Source organism: Mobula hypostoma, chromosome 19 (genome assembly GCF_963921235.1).
Source record: "Mobula hypostoma chromosome 19, sMobHyp1.1, whole genome shotgun sequence".
Lineage (NCBI taxonomy): Eukaryota > Metazoa > Chordata > Chondrichthyes > Myliobatiformes > Myliobatidae > Mobula > Mobula hypostoma.
Genome location: NC_086115.1, coordinates 24,428,341 through 24,447,845, shown reverse-complemented (window position 1 = coordinate 24,447,845; position 19,505 = coordinate 24,428,341). Strand labels below are relative to the sequence as shown.

Sequence of the window (19,505 nt, the reverse complement as noted above, 5' to 3'; positions counted from 1 at the left end):
GCAAGGCAAGATTGCAAGGAGAAAGCCACTACTCTCCAAGAAGAACATTGCTCCCCATCTAAAGTTTGCTAAAGACCACATGGATAAGCCAGAAGGCTATTGGAAGAGTGTTCTGTGAATGGATGAGTTCAAACTAGAACTTTTTGGCTTAAATGAGAAGCATTATGTTCGGTGAAAAGAACACTGCATTCCAGCATAAGAACCTCATCCCATCTGTGAAACATAGTGGTGGCATTGTCATGCTTTGGGCCTGCTTTGCTGCCTTGGGGCCAGGACAGCTTGCCATCATTGATGGAACTATGAATTCTGAATTGTTTCAGCAAATTCTACAGGAAGATGTCAGGATATCAGTCCATGAACTGAATCTCAATATGGTGGGTCACACAGCAAGGCATGAACCCTAAACACACAAGTTATTCTACCAAAGATTGGTTAAAGCAGAAGAAATTTCATGTTCTGGAATGGCTGAGTCAAAGTCCTGACCTTAATCCTATAGAAATGTTGTGGAAGCAAGCAGTTCATGCAAGGAAGCCCACCAACATCTCAGAGTTGAAGCAGTTTTGTGTGGAGGAATGGTCTAAAATTCCTGCAAGCCAATATGTGTGGGACTGATCAACAGCTACCAGAAACATTTGGTTGAAGTTATTACTGTACAAGGGGGGGTCACACTAGTTACTGAAAACAAAAGTTCACATACTTTTTCCAACAAATACATGTAATACTGGATCATTTTTCTCAATGAATGAACAAGTATATTTTTTGTATTATTTGTTTAATTGAGTTCTCTTTATCTGGTTTTAGGAAGATCTGATCACATTTTAGGTCATATTTCTGAAGAAATGGAGAAAATTCTGAAAGGTTCACAAACTTTCTAACACCACTATATCCCTGCCTAGATCAATGGTGCTGAGGTGGAGATGATTGAGAACTTCAAGTTCGTTGGTGTAAATATCACCAGTGACGTGTCCTGGTGCAGCCATGTGGATGCTATGGCCAGGAAAGTAGAACAATGCCTCTACTTCCTCAGAAGGCTATGGAAATTTGACAGGACTCCCACCATTTTGTTAAGAGTCACCATAGAAAGCTTCCTATCTAGATTCATCACAAAATAGTATGGCATCTGCTCAACCCAAGACCCCAAGAAATTGCAGAGTTGCATTTGAGCCCAGTCCATCATGCAAATTAACCTCTCCTGCACTGCTTGTCAACATTTCCCAATGCCTCAGGAAAACAGTTAATATAATCAACAATTCCTCCCACCCCAATCATTCTTTCATCTCCACAACCACCCTCCAAGTTGAGCAGAAGATTCAAGTTTGACAACACATACCACCAGGCTCAAAGACAGCAGCTTCTATCCAACTAACGCCCAGTCTACCTCATCATGGCCCTCACACCTTATTGGTCTACCTGCACTGTCTCAATATTCTGAATTCTGTTTTCCTTTCTATTACTACTATATACTTATGTATGGAATGATCTGTCTGTTTGTATCCAATTGGCTAGCTCAGTTGGATTCTGTGTTCTAATCTTCCAGACCAGCCTGCAAAGTGGGGCCTTGTCGAAGTCCACGTAGACAACATCTTGAAACCTACTGAATACTGAAAAGTCTAGACAGTGGATGTGGAGACGTTTCCTATAGTCAGGGAGTCTAGGACCAGAGGGCACAACCTCAGAATAGAGAGACATCCATTTAGAACACTAATGAGGAGGAATTTTTTTTTATATAGCTAAAGGGTAGTGAATCTGTGGAAGTCATTACCTCAGACAGCTGTGGAGGCCTAGTTATGGGGTATATTTAAAGTTGATAGGTTCTTGATTAGTCAGAGCAGCAAAGGTTACAGAGAGAAGGCAGGAGAATGTGGTTGAGAGGGATAATAGATCAGCCATGGATGGGCCAAATGACCATGCTTCTATGTCTTACCGCTCTCCTTTCATCCCATTTTCAGTAAAGACACAACATGAGCTATTCTCCACTCTTCCAGTACCTCACCTGCAGTTAACAAAGACAGATAAATCTCTGCCAGGGCCTCAGCAATTGTTCCTTTCCTTCCCACAATGTTCAATGATACACCTGATCAGGACTTTAGGGATTGATTCAGCTCTATGCACTTCAGGGCCATTGAGCCTTCCTCTTTCATAATCATGACATGCTTCAGAGATCCTCACTTAACTCATTATCAGATTCTTTTTCACAGTAAAATCTTTTCCACTATGTAAAATATTAAATAAAAAGTGAATATGGAGCATTAAGTGAACAACATCTGAAAGTCCCAAACGTCTGCCAGTATAGCACCAAAGCCCAGAGCATGCCAGAATAACATAGTTTAACTACTAAAAACAAAAGATGCATGTGCAATTGTTAGTTTGCTGAGTAACTATCATTAGGAAGAAACTTTAAATGGAAATGTAATAAATACAATACTCGACATCACCTTCAAATCTACACAGTAGAGTGCTGGGGCAATGGCATCAACACGGGTGATGCCAACAGGCTCAATAAACTGATTAGAAAGGCTGGCTCTGTTATAGGAGTCAAACTGGACACACTGGAGGCTGTGGTAGGACAAAGGACCCTACAGAAAATCCTGGCAATTCTGGACAATGTTTCCCACCCTCTGCATGCCACCTTGGCTAAACAGAGGAGTACTTTTAGTAATTGACTAAGACAACTGTGTTGCTCCAAAGAGTGCTATATGAGGTCATTCCTACCCTCAGCCATTAGGTTCTGTAATGAGTTAACCTATAGTCAGAAAAGTGATAACCCCCTCTTGTTAACCTCTGTTTAAGCTTGGTTTACCACACCCTGCTATCACAGATACCCTGTAGAATACTATCATCACTTCTTATCTGGATGAGATGAATGTGCACCCATTGCTGCATATTATCTTAATTCTTTCACTACCATCTTCTCAATGTAACTTTGGAAATCTTGTAACCTTTGACTTGTAAATCTTGTACATCTTATTTTTAAGGTAACTTTTTTTTAAAACTTCTCTTCTAACATCTGTATTTCTGTGCACTTATAATGCTACTTTGACACTAATTTCCTTTCGGATCAATAAAGAATCTATCTATCACTGAATTTTTGTTCCTTCTCTGATTGTAAACTAATCTTTTTTTTTCAAAAAGTATGGTAATAGTCTTAGTTTATCATTTATAGTATTTGTTCAATTTGCACAACGTGTAATAATCTATTGATCATAATACTACTAGATCAGCTATCCAAAGCTATTAGAAACATAATTCAATTCATCTGATAACTTATGGGCTGATAGCAGAAAACTAACTAAAGAAGTGGTTCACTCATGTCTTTCTGCAAGGGACTTGTCATTAATCTGCCAGGACTAGTTTGCAACTGATTCTATTATTGATTCATAACTGCTTCAAATAATAGAGTAAATACTGTCCTAACCTCTCAATAAGAACTCTACTCAGGTCTAGGATAATAGTTTAATAATAAAATCCAGAGTTCACTCAAATGCTTGGTTGTCCACAAGAATCTGTCAACACTGCACCAGAATATCTTTATTATAAAGATATATAATTCAGTCCAATGATTGCTAATATTAAACCATTAGACCCAAAAAGCATTTAAAATTGCAATGTATCACTTTTTAACTGGACTTTTAAACTTATGCTTCTGTGCATAGGATTCTACACATCAATGATTTGAAACTATAAATTAAGACAAATTATACATTAATTGAAATTACTTACTGCTCTGAAGTTTACTTTTCTTTTCCTTTGCATTCTTATATAAAGTACCATTTGGTTTTATTTCCACCTCCTCCCTCTCTGTTTCAGTTTTTCGCCTTTGCAGATCATTTTGCCTCTTTTTATAGGTTGGCTTGGGTTGACGCTTGACCCTATGCTCCAATTTATTTTCACCTTCATCTGATACATCACTTTCAGAGCCAGATTCATAAGTTCTTTTCGTTCCTCTTGTTTTTTTTTCATCCTGCTCAGTTTTCACTCCAGAGTGAGCTTTCTTGTCCACATCATCTGTCGTGGAAGCTGATGAACTAATTGTAATTGGCTCCTTTGCACCACTCCCCATAGTTTCTCTATTTTCAATTTTACATGTGTTTTTGTCTTCTTCCGAATGTCTAGTTAACCAAGCTTTTTTCAATTTTGTGTGAAAACTAGGTTGACTGGATTGAGAAATCTGGCCATTGGTGACAGAATTTACTTTACAAAATACACCGATTGTTCCAGTGTTTTTGGGAAGTAGAGATGCTGAACTGTTATCAATTTTGAGACTTGCAGACTCATTGTTATAAGGAAGAGAACTTCCAGAATGGGCCATAACCAGTGCAGCTTTGTGTTTCTTCAGATGGTAGTAATCAGTTGCATTTGGGATTCCTGTGTCACCTTGCACAGTGGCTCCTGTTCCTGCGACATCTGCTGAGGAAACTTTATCAGATATTGTATCAATTGTGCATTCCTCTATCTGTGTTCTTAAATGATCTGAAGATTCTACTACACTGTTATTGATAAGGGTGCGTGACTGGCCTGAAGTTATATTTGTTTCTTTGGCACTCAAAATGTTAGTTGTTATAAGTTGAGAAGTTGAAGGGTCAGGATTGTTATCGTATACGGAATTGATATCAGCGCTGGAGTCTGAATTATTGCCTGGATGGAAAGCTTTAAAGTTTCTTTCATGTTCCATACTTGTAGTATCCATTTTCATGTTCGGCAAAATTATTGTACACATTTCTTTGACTTTTGAATTAAAGGAATTTGATTGTATTAACACCCGTTCCCTTCCTGAATCCTTTGCAATACATTGAATTTCTGCTTTACTTTCTTGCTTAACTATAGAAGGTGGTCTTACAATAACAGATGTTGGGGACATTTGCAATATTTCACTGTTTTTGTTGTCCAAATGGCTAACAGGCTTACAAAGAAATCCTGTAGTAGTGTTCCAACTGTTAGTAGACTTGACTGTATGATTATTCATACAAGATTTTACTTCAGGCCTTGGCTCCGGCAGCAAAGTAGGAGGTTTCTGCGATTCAGAAAGCTTAGCAGCGTTGACAGGCAGCACTGGAGTTAAGGTTGGTGGGGAGAGACTGCGACAGCTACCTTCTTTTCGGTCTGCAACTTGATGAGATGTATGTTGGTGAACAGGAGCTCTATGTAGAGATGGCATACCTCCCCTAACAACTGATGGTGAAACTGGCAACTTTTCTGTAATTCCCCTGTGATCAGAAGTATTTGAGTCATGACTTTGAGAAGTTACTTGATGGGAAAACTGTCCTGTAGATTTGGCAGCTGTTCCCTCGCCCTTAGGTTGATGTTTAATAAGTGGAGGAGGTTTGGAAAGAGTCTTATTATAGGAAGGGAGAGCAGGAGATGAAGAATTTGTTTTCTCACTATATGCATCTTTAGAAAGATATAACCGAGGTGGCTCATTTATAACACTGTTTGACAAAGTAGTAAAGTAGTTGCTTTGGGGCACAGAATGAGGTACTGAGTTCTTTGCTGCACGAAGTTGAATTGCATAATACTTAGTTTCACTATCCTGTTTTATGTTCTGGGGTTTTAGGTTCTCATTAGGCAAAGGTATAATTCTAGAACTGCCACCTTTAGCAGATTTGTTTGTTTTGATTGTGGAAGCAAGACGAGCTACTTCAATACTTTCCTGTAGAATCCTACGACTTTCCTCTTTGTATTTATTGTGACTGTCACATTGTTCCTGCGTTGATCTTTTTGGCTTATTCTGACAAAGGACTGTGTTCATAAATCCTTGGGCCAGCTGGTTTTCCATTCCTTGTGAAGGGTCATCATGATTAAGTTTAAGTTTCATTTGAGCAGAAGTAACTGATTCATTCCATTCTAGTAAAGTTTTCTTGTCAATTTTTCTATTCCAAAAGCAAAAGAAAAAGATTATAGACAATGGTTTATCTGAAAGAATATATGTTCAAATAGTTGCAAACTTTTCCAAAGGTTTTTGACAATATTAAAAATCAAATATTATTGAATCTCTGTGAAACAATTTTTATCCATTACACTACTTTTGACACTTTGCAGCCACATTGGCACCAACTATCCCAAAGAACTTTTACTGGCATGGTACAGTGGTGCTAGAAAGTTTGTGAAGCCTGTAGCATTCTCTCGATTACTGCATAATATGATCAGATCTTCATGCAAGTCCTAAAATTAAATAAAGAGAATCCAATTAAATAAATAACACAAAAAACATTATACTTGTTAATTTATTTAATGAGAAAAATGATCCAGTATTACATGCCCTTGCTGGAAAAAGTATATGAACCTCTGGGGTAATGCCTTCTACAAAAGCTATTTGGATTCGGGTGTTCCAATCAATGAGATGAGATTGGAGGTATGAGTTGTAGAGGTACCCTGCCCTATAAAAAAAGACAAACAAAGTCACGTCACTGACAGAGCTTGCTCTTCTCAAGAAAGATCTGTTTATGTGCACCGTACCTCAATCAAAACAACTTCTAGAGGACCTCAGAAAAAGAAATGTAGAGATGCATCAAGCTGCAAAAGCATTTCTAAATATCTGAGTGTTCATCAGTCCACAGCAAAAGAAATTGTCTAAAAATGGAGGAAATTCAGTAATGTTGCTACTCGCCCTAGGAGTGGGCATCCTGCAAAGGTCACACCAAGAGCACAACATGCAACGCTGAATGAGGTGAAAAAGAAACCAAATGTAACAGCAAAAGGCCTGCAGAAAACTCTGGAGCTTGCTAAAGTCTCTGTTCATGTGTCCACTATAAGAAAAAACACTGAACAAGAATGGAGTCATGGAAGGACACTGTAGGGAATACCACTGCTCTCCAAAAAAAATTATTGCTGCACGTCTCAAGTTTGCAAAAGACCACCTGGATATTTTACAACACTTCTGGGACAATGTCCTGTGGACAGATGAGACAAAAGTTGAACTTTCTGGCAGAAATGCACTTTGCTATGTTTGAAGGAAAAAGGGTACTGCACACTGTCACCAAAATCTTATCCGAACTGTGAAGCATAGTAGGAGCATCATGGTTTGGGGCTGCTTTGTTGCCTCAGGACCTGAATGGCTTGCAAACGTTGACAGAACAATGAATTCAAAATTGTATCAAGACATTTTACAGGAGAGTGTCAGGGTAGCAGTCCGTCACCTGAAGCTTAATAGAAGTTGGAAAACGCAGCAAGACAATGAACCATCTGAAAGACAAGAGCAAATCAACAACAGAATGGTTTAAAAAGAAGAAAATTTATGTTTTGGAATGGCTGAGTCAAAGTCCTGACCCTAATCCCAAGCAGTTCATGCAAGGAAGCCCACCAACATCACAGAGTTGAAGCAGTTTTGTAAGGAAGAATGGCCTAAAATTCCTCCAAGCCAATGTGCTAGACTGATCAACAATTTCCAGAAATGTTTGGTTTAAGTTATTGCTGTACAAGGGGGGGTCACACCAGTTACTGAAAGCAAAGGTTCACATACTTTTTCCAAAAAGTACCTGTATTATTTTTCCTCAATAAATAAATGAACAAGAATAATTTTTTTTGTGTTATTGATTGGGTTCTCTTTATCTAGTTTCAGGAATTACGTGACAATCTGATCACCATTTTATGTCATATTTATGCAGAAAGAGAGAAAATTCTACAGGGTTAACAAACTTTCTAGCACCACTGTATTTTCAAAGCAGTCAAGATATTCCAAATCATAGGAGCACCAAGAGACTGCAGGCCCTGGAATCCAGAGCAAAAATAAACCACCGTCAGAAAGCAAGCAGCGAAGCAACATCTATGGAGATAAAGGGATGGCTGGTGTTTCTGGTCAAATCCTGTATCAGGATTGGTGCTGATGCAGGACCCATTAAGTTCTGTCACAGGGTATTCCAAATCATATAGTTACTGATGTATCTGGGTCATATTAAAATATAGGAAATAAAGCTACCAATTTGGACACACTAAGTAAAACCAGTAGTATGACAAGTAATCTCTTAATTAATTTATTTGTTAGTTAGAACATTTCATTGCTATGAATCATTTGAAAATGACACCCTGTTACTCATAACACAGATATTGCAGTAGAAACAGTGGGTCAGATTGTGTTGACAATGAGCTGATAAGGTACAGTGTATGGATAAGCATGCTCAACAGTTCTGTGTAACTGCAGAATGCCCTTGAAGTTACTCTGACTTTTCACCATGTTTAGACTCACCATCGTCCCAGAGGACTTCTATAACCTTTTTAATTTGGTCACAATCAACACCAAGGAAAGTAATAGACACTTTTTTAAAAGATAACATATTTTGTCATTTGCATCAGTTAATTAATCATACAGCAATACATCTCAAATACAGCCCTTCAATCTAACGAGATCATGCTGACCACGGTGCCTACCAGCCAGTACCATTCCCCGAGTTTGGTCCATATCCCTCAAAGTGCCATCCCTCCATGTACCTATCCAAATGATTTTTAACGATATTAATACCTCTCATAATTCTTAACATTTCTATAAGGACACCGCTCATTTTCCTACATTCCAAGGAATAAAGTCCTAGCCTGGCCAACCTCTCACTATGACTCAGACCCTCTAATCCTGCAACATCCTCATATCTTTCTGTACTCCTTCTAGTCCTTCCTTTAACAGGGTGACCTAAACTCACAGTACTCCGTGCAATCTCACCTGCAACATAATGTCCCAGCTCATATATTGAGTGCCCTGATTGATGAAGGCCAGTGTGCTAAATGCCTTTTTCACCACCCTGTCTACCTGTGATGCTATTCCCAAAGAAGTATATACTTGTACTCTTCAGTCCCTCTGTTTCATTCATCTTCTTAGCACCTTACCATTCATAGTACACATCCTACACTGGTCTGATTTTCCAAATGCATCACCTCATACCTAGTGATTTGAAATCCATTTGCCACCCCTCGGTACACTTCCCTAACTGATCAAGATTCCTTTGTGATCTCCAATGACCTTTTCACCATGAGTAACACCTAATTTTGTGTCATCAGCAAGCTTTGTATATTCACATCCAAATCATTTATATAAATAATAAATAACAAGAGTCCCCACACTGACCCTGTGGCAAACCAATAGTCTCCAGCTTTCATTCCAAGAAACAACTTGCAACCACCACCTTTCCTCCAAGCCAATTTTGAATCAAGCACAATTTCCCACAAAGTCATGCTGACTCCTCCTGATCCGACTCTATCTATCCAAATGTTGCCACATCCTGTCCTTTAGAATTCCTCCTGAAGCAAATCTGTTCCTCAGATAAAATCTTCTAAATAGCTTTAAATCTTTTTCCAATTACCTAAAATTTTCCCAACTATTTGTTAACTGAGACATTTTTGAAACAGGAAAGGCCTTTCTGACAACATAAGCTGTCAGAGGTCATCTGGGCAATTAAGGGGGGAAAGGGTTTGTTGCATTGTCTTGTGCATGAGCCAAGTGCATAGGGGTAAACACAAAGTACAGGCCTGACCCAGCAAATAGTGAGGTTATCATTAATCATTCCCATTAAGCACAAAATCTGAGACATGGTTAAATGCAACAATCAAGAAATTGTTGTCTATAATAAGTAAATTAACAGTGGGATAATTTTAATTACATTTGAACAATTTCTCTGGCCTGAAAAACTTTCCCCTCTACTTTTCTGTTTTATTAGGCAACTCTAAACTTCCTGGTTTAAATACAGCCTTGTTCACTAACAATCTTCAGTTCAGTTGGTTAAAACCATTACAATGGTGCTTTCTCTCTTTATTCAAAAAAGGAGAACCAAGCTATTGATATAAAAAGGGAAAGCAGAACATTACAGTAGATTCGCAAAAAAACATTAAAACAGATCGTAGCAGCTTATCTGGCAAAGAACAGTGTGACGACCTTTATACTTTGTGATGTACATTAACAATTTGTATGTGAATGTAGAAAATTACTAAAGTCTGCAGGTAACACAAAAAAAAAACAATGGTGTTCTGGAGTAAGGAAGGTTGTCCAAGACTGCCGCAGCAAAAAGATAGATGGAGAGTTAGGTGAAACCCTGGCAGATGAAATTTAAACCCAAGTGTCAGTTGATGCATTTTATAAAGTCAATTTGGGCCAGGGTATATACTGTAAATGGCTGGGCATGCAGAGACCGAGGGGCTAAAGGCTATAGTTCCCTGAAAGTAGAAACACCAGTCAGTGGAGAGATGAAGGTAGTTCATGGCATGATTTCCTGCAGAGGCTGGGAGATTATGCTGGAACTTTGCAAAGCCACTCTTGGAGTACTGGGTGCTGTTATGGTTGCCACACGATTGGAAAGATGTGGTTTCATTGCAGAGAGATTCACCAGGATGTTGCCTAATTTAGCAGATTTTACTATGGGGAGATTGGATAGACTAGTCTTTCCTTGAGTAAAGAATGCTGAAGAATGATCTAATGGTTAATTCAATTATGAGAGACTTGGTGTAGGTAGTCAAAATCCTTTTCCTATTGCTTGGGTTTCAGTGGTTGGGATTTCAGAGACAAGAGGCTTTAATTGACAAAGTTTTTATAAGGTGATCCTTGGGATAAGTTTTGTTTGTAAAGCAGAGTGGTTGATATCTGGAACGTGGTTGTCATAAGAGGAGACCAATGTCGTCATTGAAGTTAGAAGAATGAAAGGACATCACACTGAAATATACAAAAATTTTAATGGGCTTAACGTCACTCTCCCCAGTTGGAATGTCAAGAGAAGGGGCACAATCTCAAAATCAGGGGTCTTGAAAAAAAGTTCTTCAGAGATATGTAATAAAGCAGGAAAATGGAACCAAAGTTTAAGAAAATCAACCATGATTTTATTGAACATCACAGCAAGCAAGAGGAGCCACTAGTCTACTTCAGCTCCTATTCCTTTGTCATTATAGATCAAGCCTTTCTAGAAACACAAGTTGTTCACAGGTCATAATTCAGTAGCCCAAAAGTCGACTGTGGCTAAATGTCAGATAACATGGAAACAGGTCATTTGGCTCACCATGTTCATGCTCCTGAGCACCCAGCAGTATTAACACCATCTTCCAATACTTGCCCATTAATTCTTAAGCATGGGCAGTTCAGAGGCTTGCTTTAACATTTAAGTGCTCTCAGCCACTCTTCCAAGTAGTGCAAGTAGGCACTCATCACTCTGAACGAAAAAGGTTCCCCTCAGATCTCTTTCAAATCTCTTACTCCTTACCCAAATTTCCGTCTTTTAGTTTTATCTACTGCTGATATGAACAAAATGTAGCTCTTTTAAACAATTACCTTTTATTCATAATTACATATTAGTTCCCCTATTCAAATGTGCCCCCTTTAGCATGACTCACAAAATGGTTAAATAGCTTCATAAGGCTTACTCTTTTTGATGATTTACAGTTGGCTTAGACAAAGGTGGACTAGAACACGAGGCCAGTTTCAAGGGTCGATGAGGTTCAGCACTGGCAGGACGAACAGGAATGTGGTTTAGTAACCCCAGATCATCAGCTGAGGTCACAGTGGTGTGCTGAGGTAGCCAAGGACTGGATGCATTCTGTTCCAAAAACGTAGATTACATCAATAAACATTGCAAAAGCTGCTAGCACAGAAATTAAGTAAAATTATTTACTACGGTAGAACCACAATTTGTTTGGCCTAGTTGTAGCATAGACAGCAGTAAACTTGATCAATCATTAAGGGAACACAAGAAATGCATGAAACATTTATTCAATTGAAAGTAATTCTAGCTACCCTGTTACAACTTATCCAAGCTGCTTCTCAATGTTAAAATTTTCAAGTTAACTATACAATAGCTATACAAATGAAACAGAATTCAGAAGAATTACACAGCATAGAAACACTCAACTTCAGCCCTCCTCTTTACGTTAATCCCATTTTCTTCTTAATGTATTCGGATTCAAGCACTCGCCTGCACACTAGAGGAAATCTATAGCTAGTCAATTAACCAATCAATCCATATTTGGAACAGTCACAGGGAGAATGTAAAGATTCCACACAAAAGCACAGAGGACAGTATTGAACCTGGATCGCTGGAGCTATGAGGTAGCAACTCTGCAAACTGCATCATAGTGCCACCCTGATCTGATTAATTTAATTTGATCTACCTGACTAATTCAACTCAATTAAGACAGGAAACCATCATCTCCTATGTTAGCAACACACATAAAAGTTGCTGGTGAACGCAGCAGGCCAGGCAGCATCTCCAGGAAGAGGTGCAGTCGACGTTTCAGGCCGAGACCCTTCGTCAGGACTAACTGAAGGAAGAGTGAGTAAGGGATTTGAAAGTTGGAGGGGGAGGGAGAGATCCAAAATGATAGGAGAAGACAGGAGGGGGAGGGATGGAGCCACGAGCTGGACAGGTGATAGGCAAAAGGGATACGAGAGGATCATGGGACAGGAGGTCCAGGGAGAAAGACAAGGAGGGGGGGACCCAGAGGATGGGCAAGGGGTATATTCAGAGGGACAGAGGGAGAAAAAGGAGAGTAAGAGAAAGAATATGTGTATAAAAATAAGTAACAGATGGGGTACGAGGGGGAGGTGGGGCCTTAGTGGAAGTTTGAGAAGTCGACGTTCATGCCATCAGGTTGGAGGCTCCCCAGACAGAATATAAGGTGTTGTTCCTCCAACCTGAGTGTGGCTTCATCTTTACAGTAGAGGAGGCCATGGATAGACATGTCAGAATGGGAATGGGATGTGGAATTAAAATGTGTGGCCACTGGGAGATCCTGCTTTCTCTGGCGGACAGAGCATAGATGTTCAGCAAAGCGGTCTCCCAGTCTGCGTCGGGTCTCGCCAATATATAAAAGGCCACATCGGGAGCACTGGACTCAGTATATCACCCCAGCCAACTCACAGGTGAAGTGTTGCCTCACCTGGAAGGACTGTTTGGGGCCCTGAATGGTGGTAAGGGAGGAAGTGTAAGGGCATGTGTAGCACTTGCTCCGCTTACACGGATAAGTGCCAGGAGGGAGATCAGTGGGGAGGGATGGGGGGAACAAATGGACAAGGGAGTTGCGTAGGGAGCGATCCCTGCGGAATGCGGGGGGGGGAGGGAAAGATGTGCTTAGTGGTGGGATCCCGTTGGAGGTGGCGGAAGTTACGGACAATACCCGGAGGCTGGTGGGGTGGTAGGTGAGGACCAGGGGAACCCTATTCCTAGTGGGGGTGGCGGGAGGATGGAGTGAGAGCAGATGTACGTGAAATGGGAGAGATGCGTTTAAGAGCAGAGTTGATAGTGGAGGAAGGGAAGCCCCTTTCTTTAAAAAAGGAAGACATCTCCCTCGTCCTAGAATGAAAGGCCTCATCCTGAGAGCAGATGCGGCGGAGACGGAGGAATTGCGAGAAGGGGATGGCGTTTTTGCAAGAGACAGGGTGAGAAGAGGAATAGTCCAGATAGCTGTGAGAGTCAGTAGGCTTATAGTAGACATCAGTAGATAAGCTGTCTCCAGAGACAGAGACAGAAAGATCTAGAAAGGGGAGGGAGGTGTCGGAAATGGACCAGGTAAACTTGAGGGCAGGGTGAAAGTTGGAGGCAAAGTTAATAAAGTCAACGAGCTCAGCATGCGTGCAGGAAACAGCGCCAATGCAGTCGTCGATGTAGCGAAGGAAAAGTGGGGGACAGATACCAGAATAGGCACGGAACATAGATTGTTCCACAAAGCCAACAAAAAGGCAGGCATAGCTAGGACCCATACGGGTGCCCATAGCTACACCTTTAGTTTGGAGGAAGTGGGAGGAGCCAAAGGAGAAATTATTAAGAGTAAGGACTAATTCTGCTAGACGGAGCAGAGTGGTGGTAGAGGGGAACTGATTAGGTCTGGAATCCAAAAAGCTTAGAGCTTTGAGACCTTCCTGATGGGGGATGGAAGTATATAGGGACTGGACATCCATGGTGAAAATAAAGTGGTGGGGGCCAGGGAACTTAAAATCATCGAAAAGTTTAAGAGCGTGAGAAGTGTCACGAACATAGGTCGGAAGGGATTGAACAAGGGGGGATAAACTTCAAAACATTATTCAAGTAAATTAAACTTTGACATGCAACAGATTACGTGTACCAAAACTGAATATTTAGGAATTATTAAAATGCAACGATAAGACCCTTACAAATTTGTACAGTGTAAAATGTAACTAAGGAACATACCCTCTGAAAAGCTTCAGCACTCACTGAGTTTTCAGGGTGAATCCACTTAGACGAAGCCATACTTAGAGCCGAAGACAGAGTTGTGCCATTTGAATACTGCCAGATAACAGGATAGACTCCAAGCTGATTATAAGGAGCAGATGGGCAAGTCCGGCCAACAAGCTGAGACGAGTGTGGCTGCAAAAACGGTTGCTGGCATTGTGTCAGTGTTAAAGGGCTCAAATTTCTTGCATGCACAGAATCTAAATGTCGACATACCAAAGATGGTGATGGAACTCCTGGTAGTACTCCAGGAAGAAGGTGAGAAGAGTGAAGTGAGTGGGACAACACAGTGCTGACAGCCCGAGCATCATTAGAAGCACAAGTCTGTGCAGATCTTGCAGAATTTTGTGACGATACTCTTACAGATAAATTAGAACAATTTGTGGTCAAACAAGTTGAATGTGCTGAAGTGTGAAGGGGGTGAAGATGCGGTTGCAAATACAGTGACAAAGATTTTGTTCCTGGCTCAGGCCCAACCAAAGCAGGATCCCTGTATACAGTAAAATGCTCATTTTTATCAATAATTAAAGGGCTTCTTGTAGTTTCCACAAACGTTCTTGCAGGAAAAGGCTGGAAAGTTGATGACTCATTTCTGCACCTTGAAGTTGATCTGGAAACTGAATCAGCCGGGCTGCGAGGATAAGAAACATCCGGCTTCAGCATTTCAGGTGAAGTGGTCACTTTATTTGGTTTACTGATTTTGTTGGTAGCATGAACAGAAACGCTGAATTGTGGTCCTGAAGCATTCAATGCGGTTTCTTTTTCCAAATTATTGTTGCGTTCAGTAACAACAGAGAATTCATTAAATTGAGATTTGAATTTTCTGTTCATTCTGTTGTTCAAATCTAAATCTACCTCAGGTTTTTGAATATTTGATATATGCTCTTTTGAAACAGAATGTGTTGAGTTCACAGAATTGATTTCCATTTTCTGAGATACAAGACTGAGAGAAGAGATATCACCAGCTTCATGAAGCACATTTTCAGATGAAGTTCCATTACTGAAACCAAGTGTAGGTTTCTGTACAGGTAACTGTAACACCCTTTCCAGAGATGGTTGCACAGATTCGTTGATGGTTTTTACTTCTACACTAATACAACCACTAGCTACTTCTTGTGATGTTATACTCTGTTGACAATCAATTTCTGGTTTATGGATATTAATATCAACTAGTTCAGGCCTCTGAATTTCATTGTCCTTCTTAACTTCTTGCATCTTATCACAGTAAGAAGAGTTATCAATTACCATCTTTTCCCCCATTTCTGTATTGTTCTGAAAGATGTTTTCATCTCTATTTTTACCCAAAATTATCTTGTTTGTCAGTTCATTTTCTGAACTCTGCTCAGAGGAAGAATCTAAGATAACTTTGTTGACAGAGTTTTCAGATTCACTGCTGTCTGTGTCCGAGTTATGATTTGTTTTCAGTCTTTCTGAAGTCGCTTGATTTTCATCTCCTGCTGGTTTCCTCCTTTTATTAACCAAATGCTTTCTTTTGCACTTAGAAGACTCTATATGAAAAATATGAAATATATGTTTAGCAGTAACTATACTTCGTACATACTCAAGGTAAGAAGAAATAAAAAAAACATGGTTTCACCTTCTTTTACATCATTTTCATGTTTATCCTCTGTCTTATCTTCTTCCAGTATACTGAAATCAGATTCTTTCCTTTTATTTGAGCGGATGATTCGTTGTTGCTGATTCTGCTTCCCAGAATTACTCTGGGAGCTCATCACTAATCGTGGACTATTGGCTTGAGCACGTGTATAATGACCCTAGATGTAATCAAATAATATTATTTATACTTTGCTTCAATATTTGTTGCAACAGTTCTTAGAAGATTTCAATAAGCTTCATTAAATCTATCAGGAGGTACCTAATGTTTAAGTGATTGGCAACCATTAATTCAGTCTGGTAAAGAGTGAGGTAAGACATATGAGGATGAAAACAATACCCTATAAGTGGTTGTATACAAAGATGTATAGAGGCACAAGTGAACTTTGGAGCTGTTCAATAGGAATGTACATAAACAACTTGTATGTGAATGTATTTATTATAGATTAAGCCTTAGAATGCAAAACCTGAGAGCTCATGCTGGAGCTGTACAAAATGTTTTGCTAATTCATGCTGATCTGGTCACCACTTAATGGAATTATGTGATAACACGGGTAAACTACTAGTGTACAGGATACTTACAAGTTTGTCGCCAAGTCTGGTGAATTATGGTTATGCTGACAAGGCTGGGTTTTTATTTAGAATAAAGGAGAGTGAGAGGAGATATTTAATTAAACAAGGTGCACAAATCATGGGACATGTATACTAGGTAACCAGGACCTATTTCTCAGAGCAGAAAATAATTAAGTGAAAAACAAACAAAACTGGAGACGCTGGAACCTGTAACAAACACAAACGTTGGAATAACTCAGCAATGCTGGTATGGAGGGGCCACTGCAATCGTAAAAAGCTTCACTCAGCCGGCTCAATAGTGAGCACTAGCCTCTGCAACATCGAAAATACCTTCGAAAGGGGACGCCTCAAGAAGGCGGCATCCATCCATAAGGAGCCCCATCACCCAGGGCATGCTCTCTTCTCATTCCTACCATCAACAGGTGGCACAGAAGTCTGAAGACACACACTCAGCATTTTAGAAACTATTCTTCTTCAAGGCTTCTTCCCCATCATTAGATTTTTGGAAGGACAATGAACCCATATACACTACCTCATTACATTTTCTTCTTTTTATTGCTCTCTTTTTGCCCTATTTACTTGATTTAATATACATCTCAATGTAATTTATAGTTTTTTTTATTATGTATTGCAATGTACTGCTGCCATAAAACAACATATTTCACGACATATGCCAGTGATATATGCCTGATTCTGACTCAGACATCTGTGGAAAGAAACCAGTCCCTGTTTCCAGTCTACAGCCCTTCTAGGGAACCAGGGGGAGAATGGAGGATTTTAAGTTTTCAAAACAGAGCTGGATTTTAAAGCAATGGAGTGAGAAAAGGATATAAACATGATAATGGGAATGACAAGAGAGCAATTTATCTGAAGTTAGTGAATTCAATGTTCATACTAGAAAGTTACAAACTACCATGACCAAAAAAAAAAGTTTTTCTAATTTAAATTCAACCTCCCTGGCTGTGGGGCCACAGACAGACAGTTCAGAAAGGGATTGGAATTGAGAATTAATGTACCAAAGGTTGTGTATAGTGAAGGGGAGATTAGAAAGGTATTAAAATAAGAAATTTCATCAGTGATGAGGGGGTTGGATCTCACTGCTTTTAAGAGTGATGGAGGTAGAAACCATCTCTACATTTAAAAAGGAACTAGATGGGCACATAAAGAATAAGAAACAAATCTGCTGGAGAAACCACTGGGTCAAGCAGTGCCAATTGGGAGAAAGCAATTGTCAATATTTTGGATATGTGAAGTATCATGTGCAGGGCTATATATTAAGTGCTCAAAAGTGAGATTGATTGAATGACTTCCATTTGTTCTATAACTTTCTACAACTTGTCAGGCAAGACATTATCCCACAAGAGTAAGAAATTCTCCACAGTATTAAATCTTAAGGCCTGAATGGGGCAATTTAAAATTTACCATGCCGTGGATGTCTATGTAGTAGCTGTATTATATTGCTAAGCAGGAAGAAGTGTTGTATATTTAATATTCCAGTAATATTTGAGTAATATTATAAATATATTGTCTGATTAAGCATTCTTTGATTGGTTAAGAATTTCTTTATGGGTTATATGTAAAAGCACTTGAATGGCATACGTCATCATGCCACCACATCACTTGTGTGCACCTTGGTGAAAGTAGAAATGAAACTAAGACACGCATTTCCAGCTCCGTGTTTTTACTTCAGCTTTATGTTTTGGAGTTACAAATCAAAGCAACCTGAGACATAATACCACATGACCACAGAATATAATGCAGATAAAGGCTTGGGACAAATGGGGGAGGGGCGCTGAAAGCAAAGGAGGCGAGAGGTGATCTTACAGTATATGAAATCATGAGGGGTATAGATAAGGTCATAGTCTTTTTCCCAGGGTAGGAGAATCTAAATCTGGAGGGCATAGATTTAACACGAGAAGGAAAATATTTAAAGGGGAACATTTCCCACAGAGGGTGGTGGGTATGTGCAATGAGCTGCTGGAAGAAGTGGTACAGGCAGATAAAATTACAACCTTTAAAACACATTTACATAGTACATGGAATTATTTAGACGATTACAGGCCAAATTCAGAAAAATGGAACTGGCTCAGGTTCTGCACAGACAGCTTGGGCTGAAAGGCACGTTTCTGCGCTTTATAACTGTGACATGTGACGCTACTTAGGTATACAACTTCAGGATTCAGCAGGTACCATAGCATAGTGCTCATTTTACCAGTAACTCAAAGGCATGGATGAATCATCTTGAGATAGAATTAATTCCACAATGGTATCCTTGAACTGGGGAAATAATCTAGTGTCTGTAATAATGACCATGAACTTACTAGCACCACAAAAAAATGATTCATAGAAGGCCTTCAGAGGTAGAAAAGTAGTCTTTCAACAGGTTTTTGCTACTTTTAATTCCAGATTCAAAAGCATCTAAGTAAATTCCTGCTGTTTTAAATTGGAGAACTCAACATTGGCTCCAGATTTTCTGAAGTCTCATGTCATCATGTCAAGCATGGGCCAGGAAACTACTGTGCACTCTCTGCTGACAAATCGTTTTCTCCATGGCCAATAAGCACGTGGTAGATTTAGAGGACAACATAGCACAGAATGTACTGAGCTTCAAAAGATCAAATGTCATAGAAAACCCGTACTAAGTTAGCAACAAAGCAACATAAAGCAAAACAAGTTGTACTCAACCTTGCCAATCTACTTGTTACTATTGAATCCGCCTATTTTAATAAACTAAAATCAAAAGACTGTAGATGCTAGAAATCTGAAATTAAGAAAATGCTGAAAATGTACAGAAGTCAGACCAATTCTGACCAAGGGCATCACATCTGAAACACGAACTCTTGCTTCCCTTCTTGCAATTTCTGCCTGCCTTGCTGTGTTTTTCAGAATTTTCTGTTTTTACTGTCCATTTCAGTGGTGATTGGAGGAGCAACTATTTGTGGAAACAAAGACGTTGATAATATGAACACTCTGTTTCCTGCAGAGACACAAACATGCTAAACAGAAAAGCATTTCCAGCTGGTCATCCATGAGGAGGTCTGATGCTAAGACCACTGGCCAGAAACATTAACTCTTTCTCTGACCATAAATGCTTTTTGACACACTATTACCAGCATCTATTCTTATTACAGACTTATTGTATTTACACTCAGCAGTAAAAATGCTTTTGAT

At 39.5% G+C, this 19,505-nt stretch overlaps 1 protein-coding gene across 8 annotated transcripts in view; it reads right to left on the bottom strand.

The window, feature by feature from the left end:
• jmjd1cb (jumonji domain containing 1Cb) overlaps positions 1-19,505 on the bottom strand; it is a 200,990-nt gene that overhangs the window by 48,394 nt on the left and 133,091 nt on the right. For 6 of the 8 annotated variants that reach the window (XM_063071549.1, XM_063071552.1, XM_063071554.1 and 3 more), the window contains 4 exons: positions 15,745-15,922; positions 14,106-15,655; positions 11,326-11,498; positions 3,721-5,867 (listed from right to left, as the gene is read on the bottom strand). In XM_063071549.1, the coding sequence (XP_062927619.1) occupies positions 3,721-5,867; positions 11,326-11,498; positions 14,106-15,655; positions 15,745-15,922 (4,048 nt within the window). The remainder of the gene's footprint in view (positions 1-3,720; positions 5,868-11,325; positions 11,499-14,105; positions 15,656-15,744; positions 15,923-19,505) is intronic. The other 2 variants (XM_063071551.1, XM_063071550.1) reach the window with 2 other exon arrangements.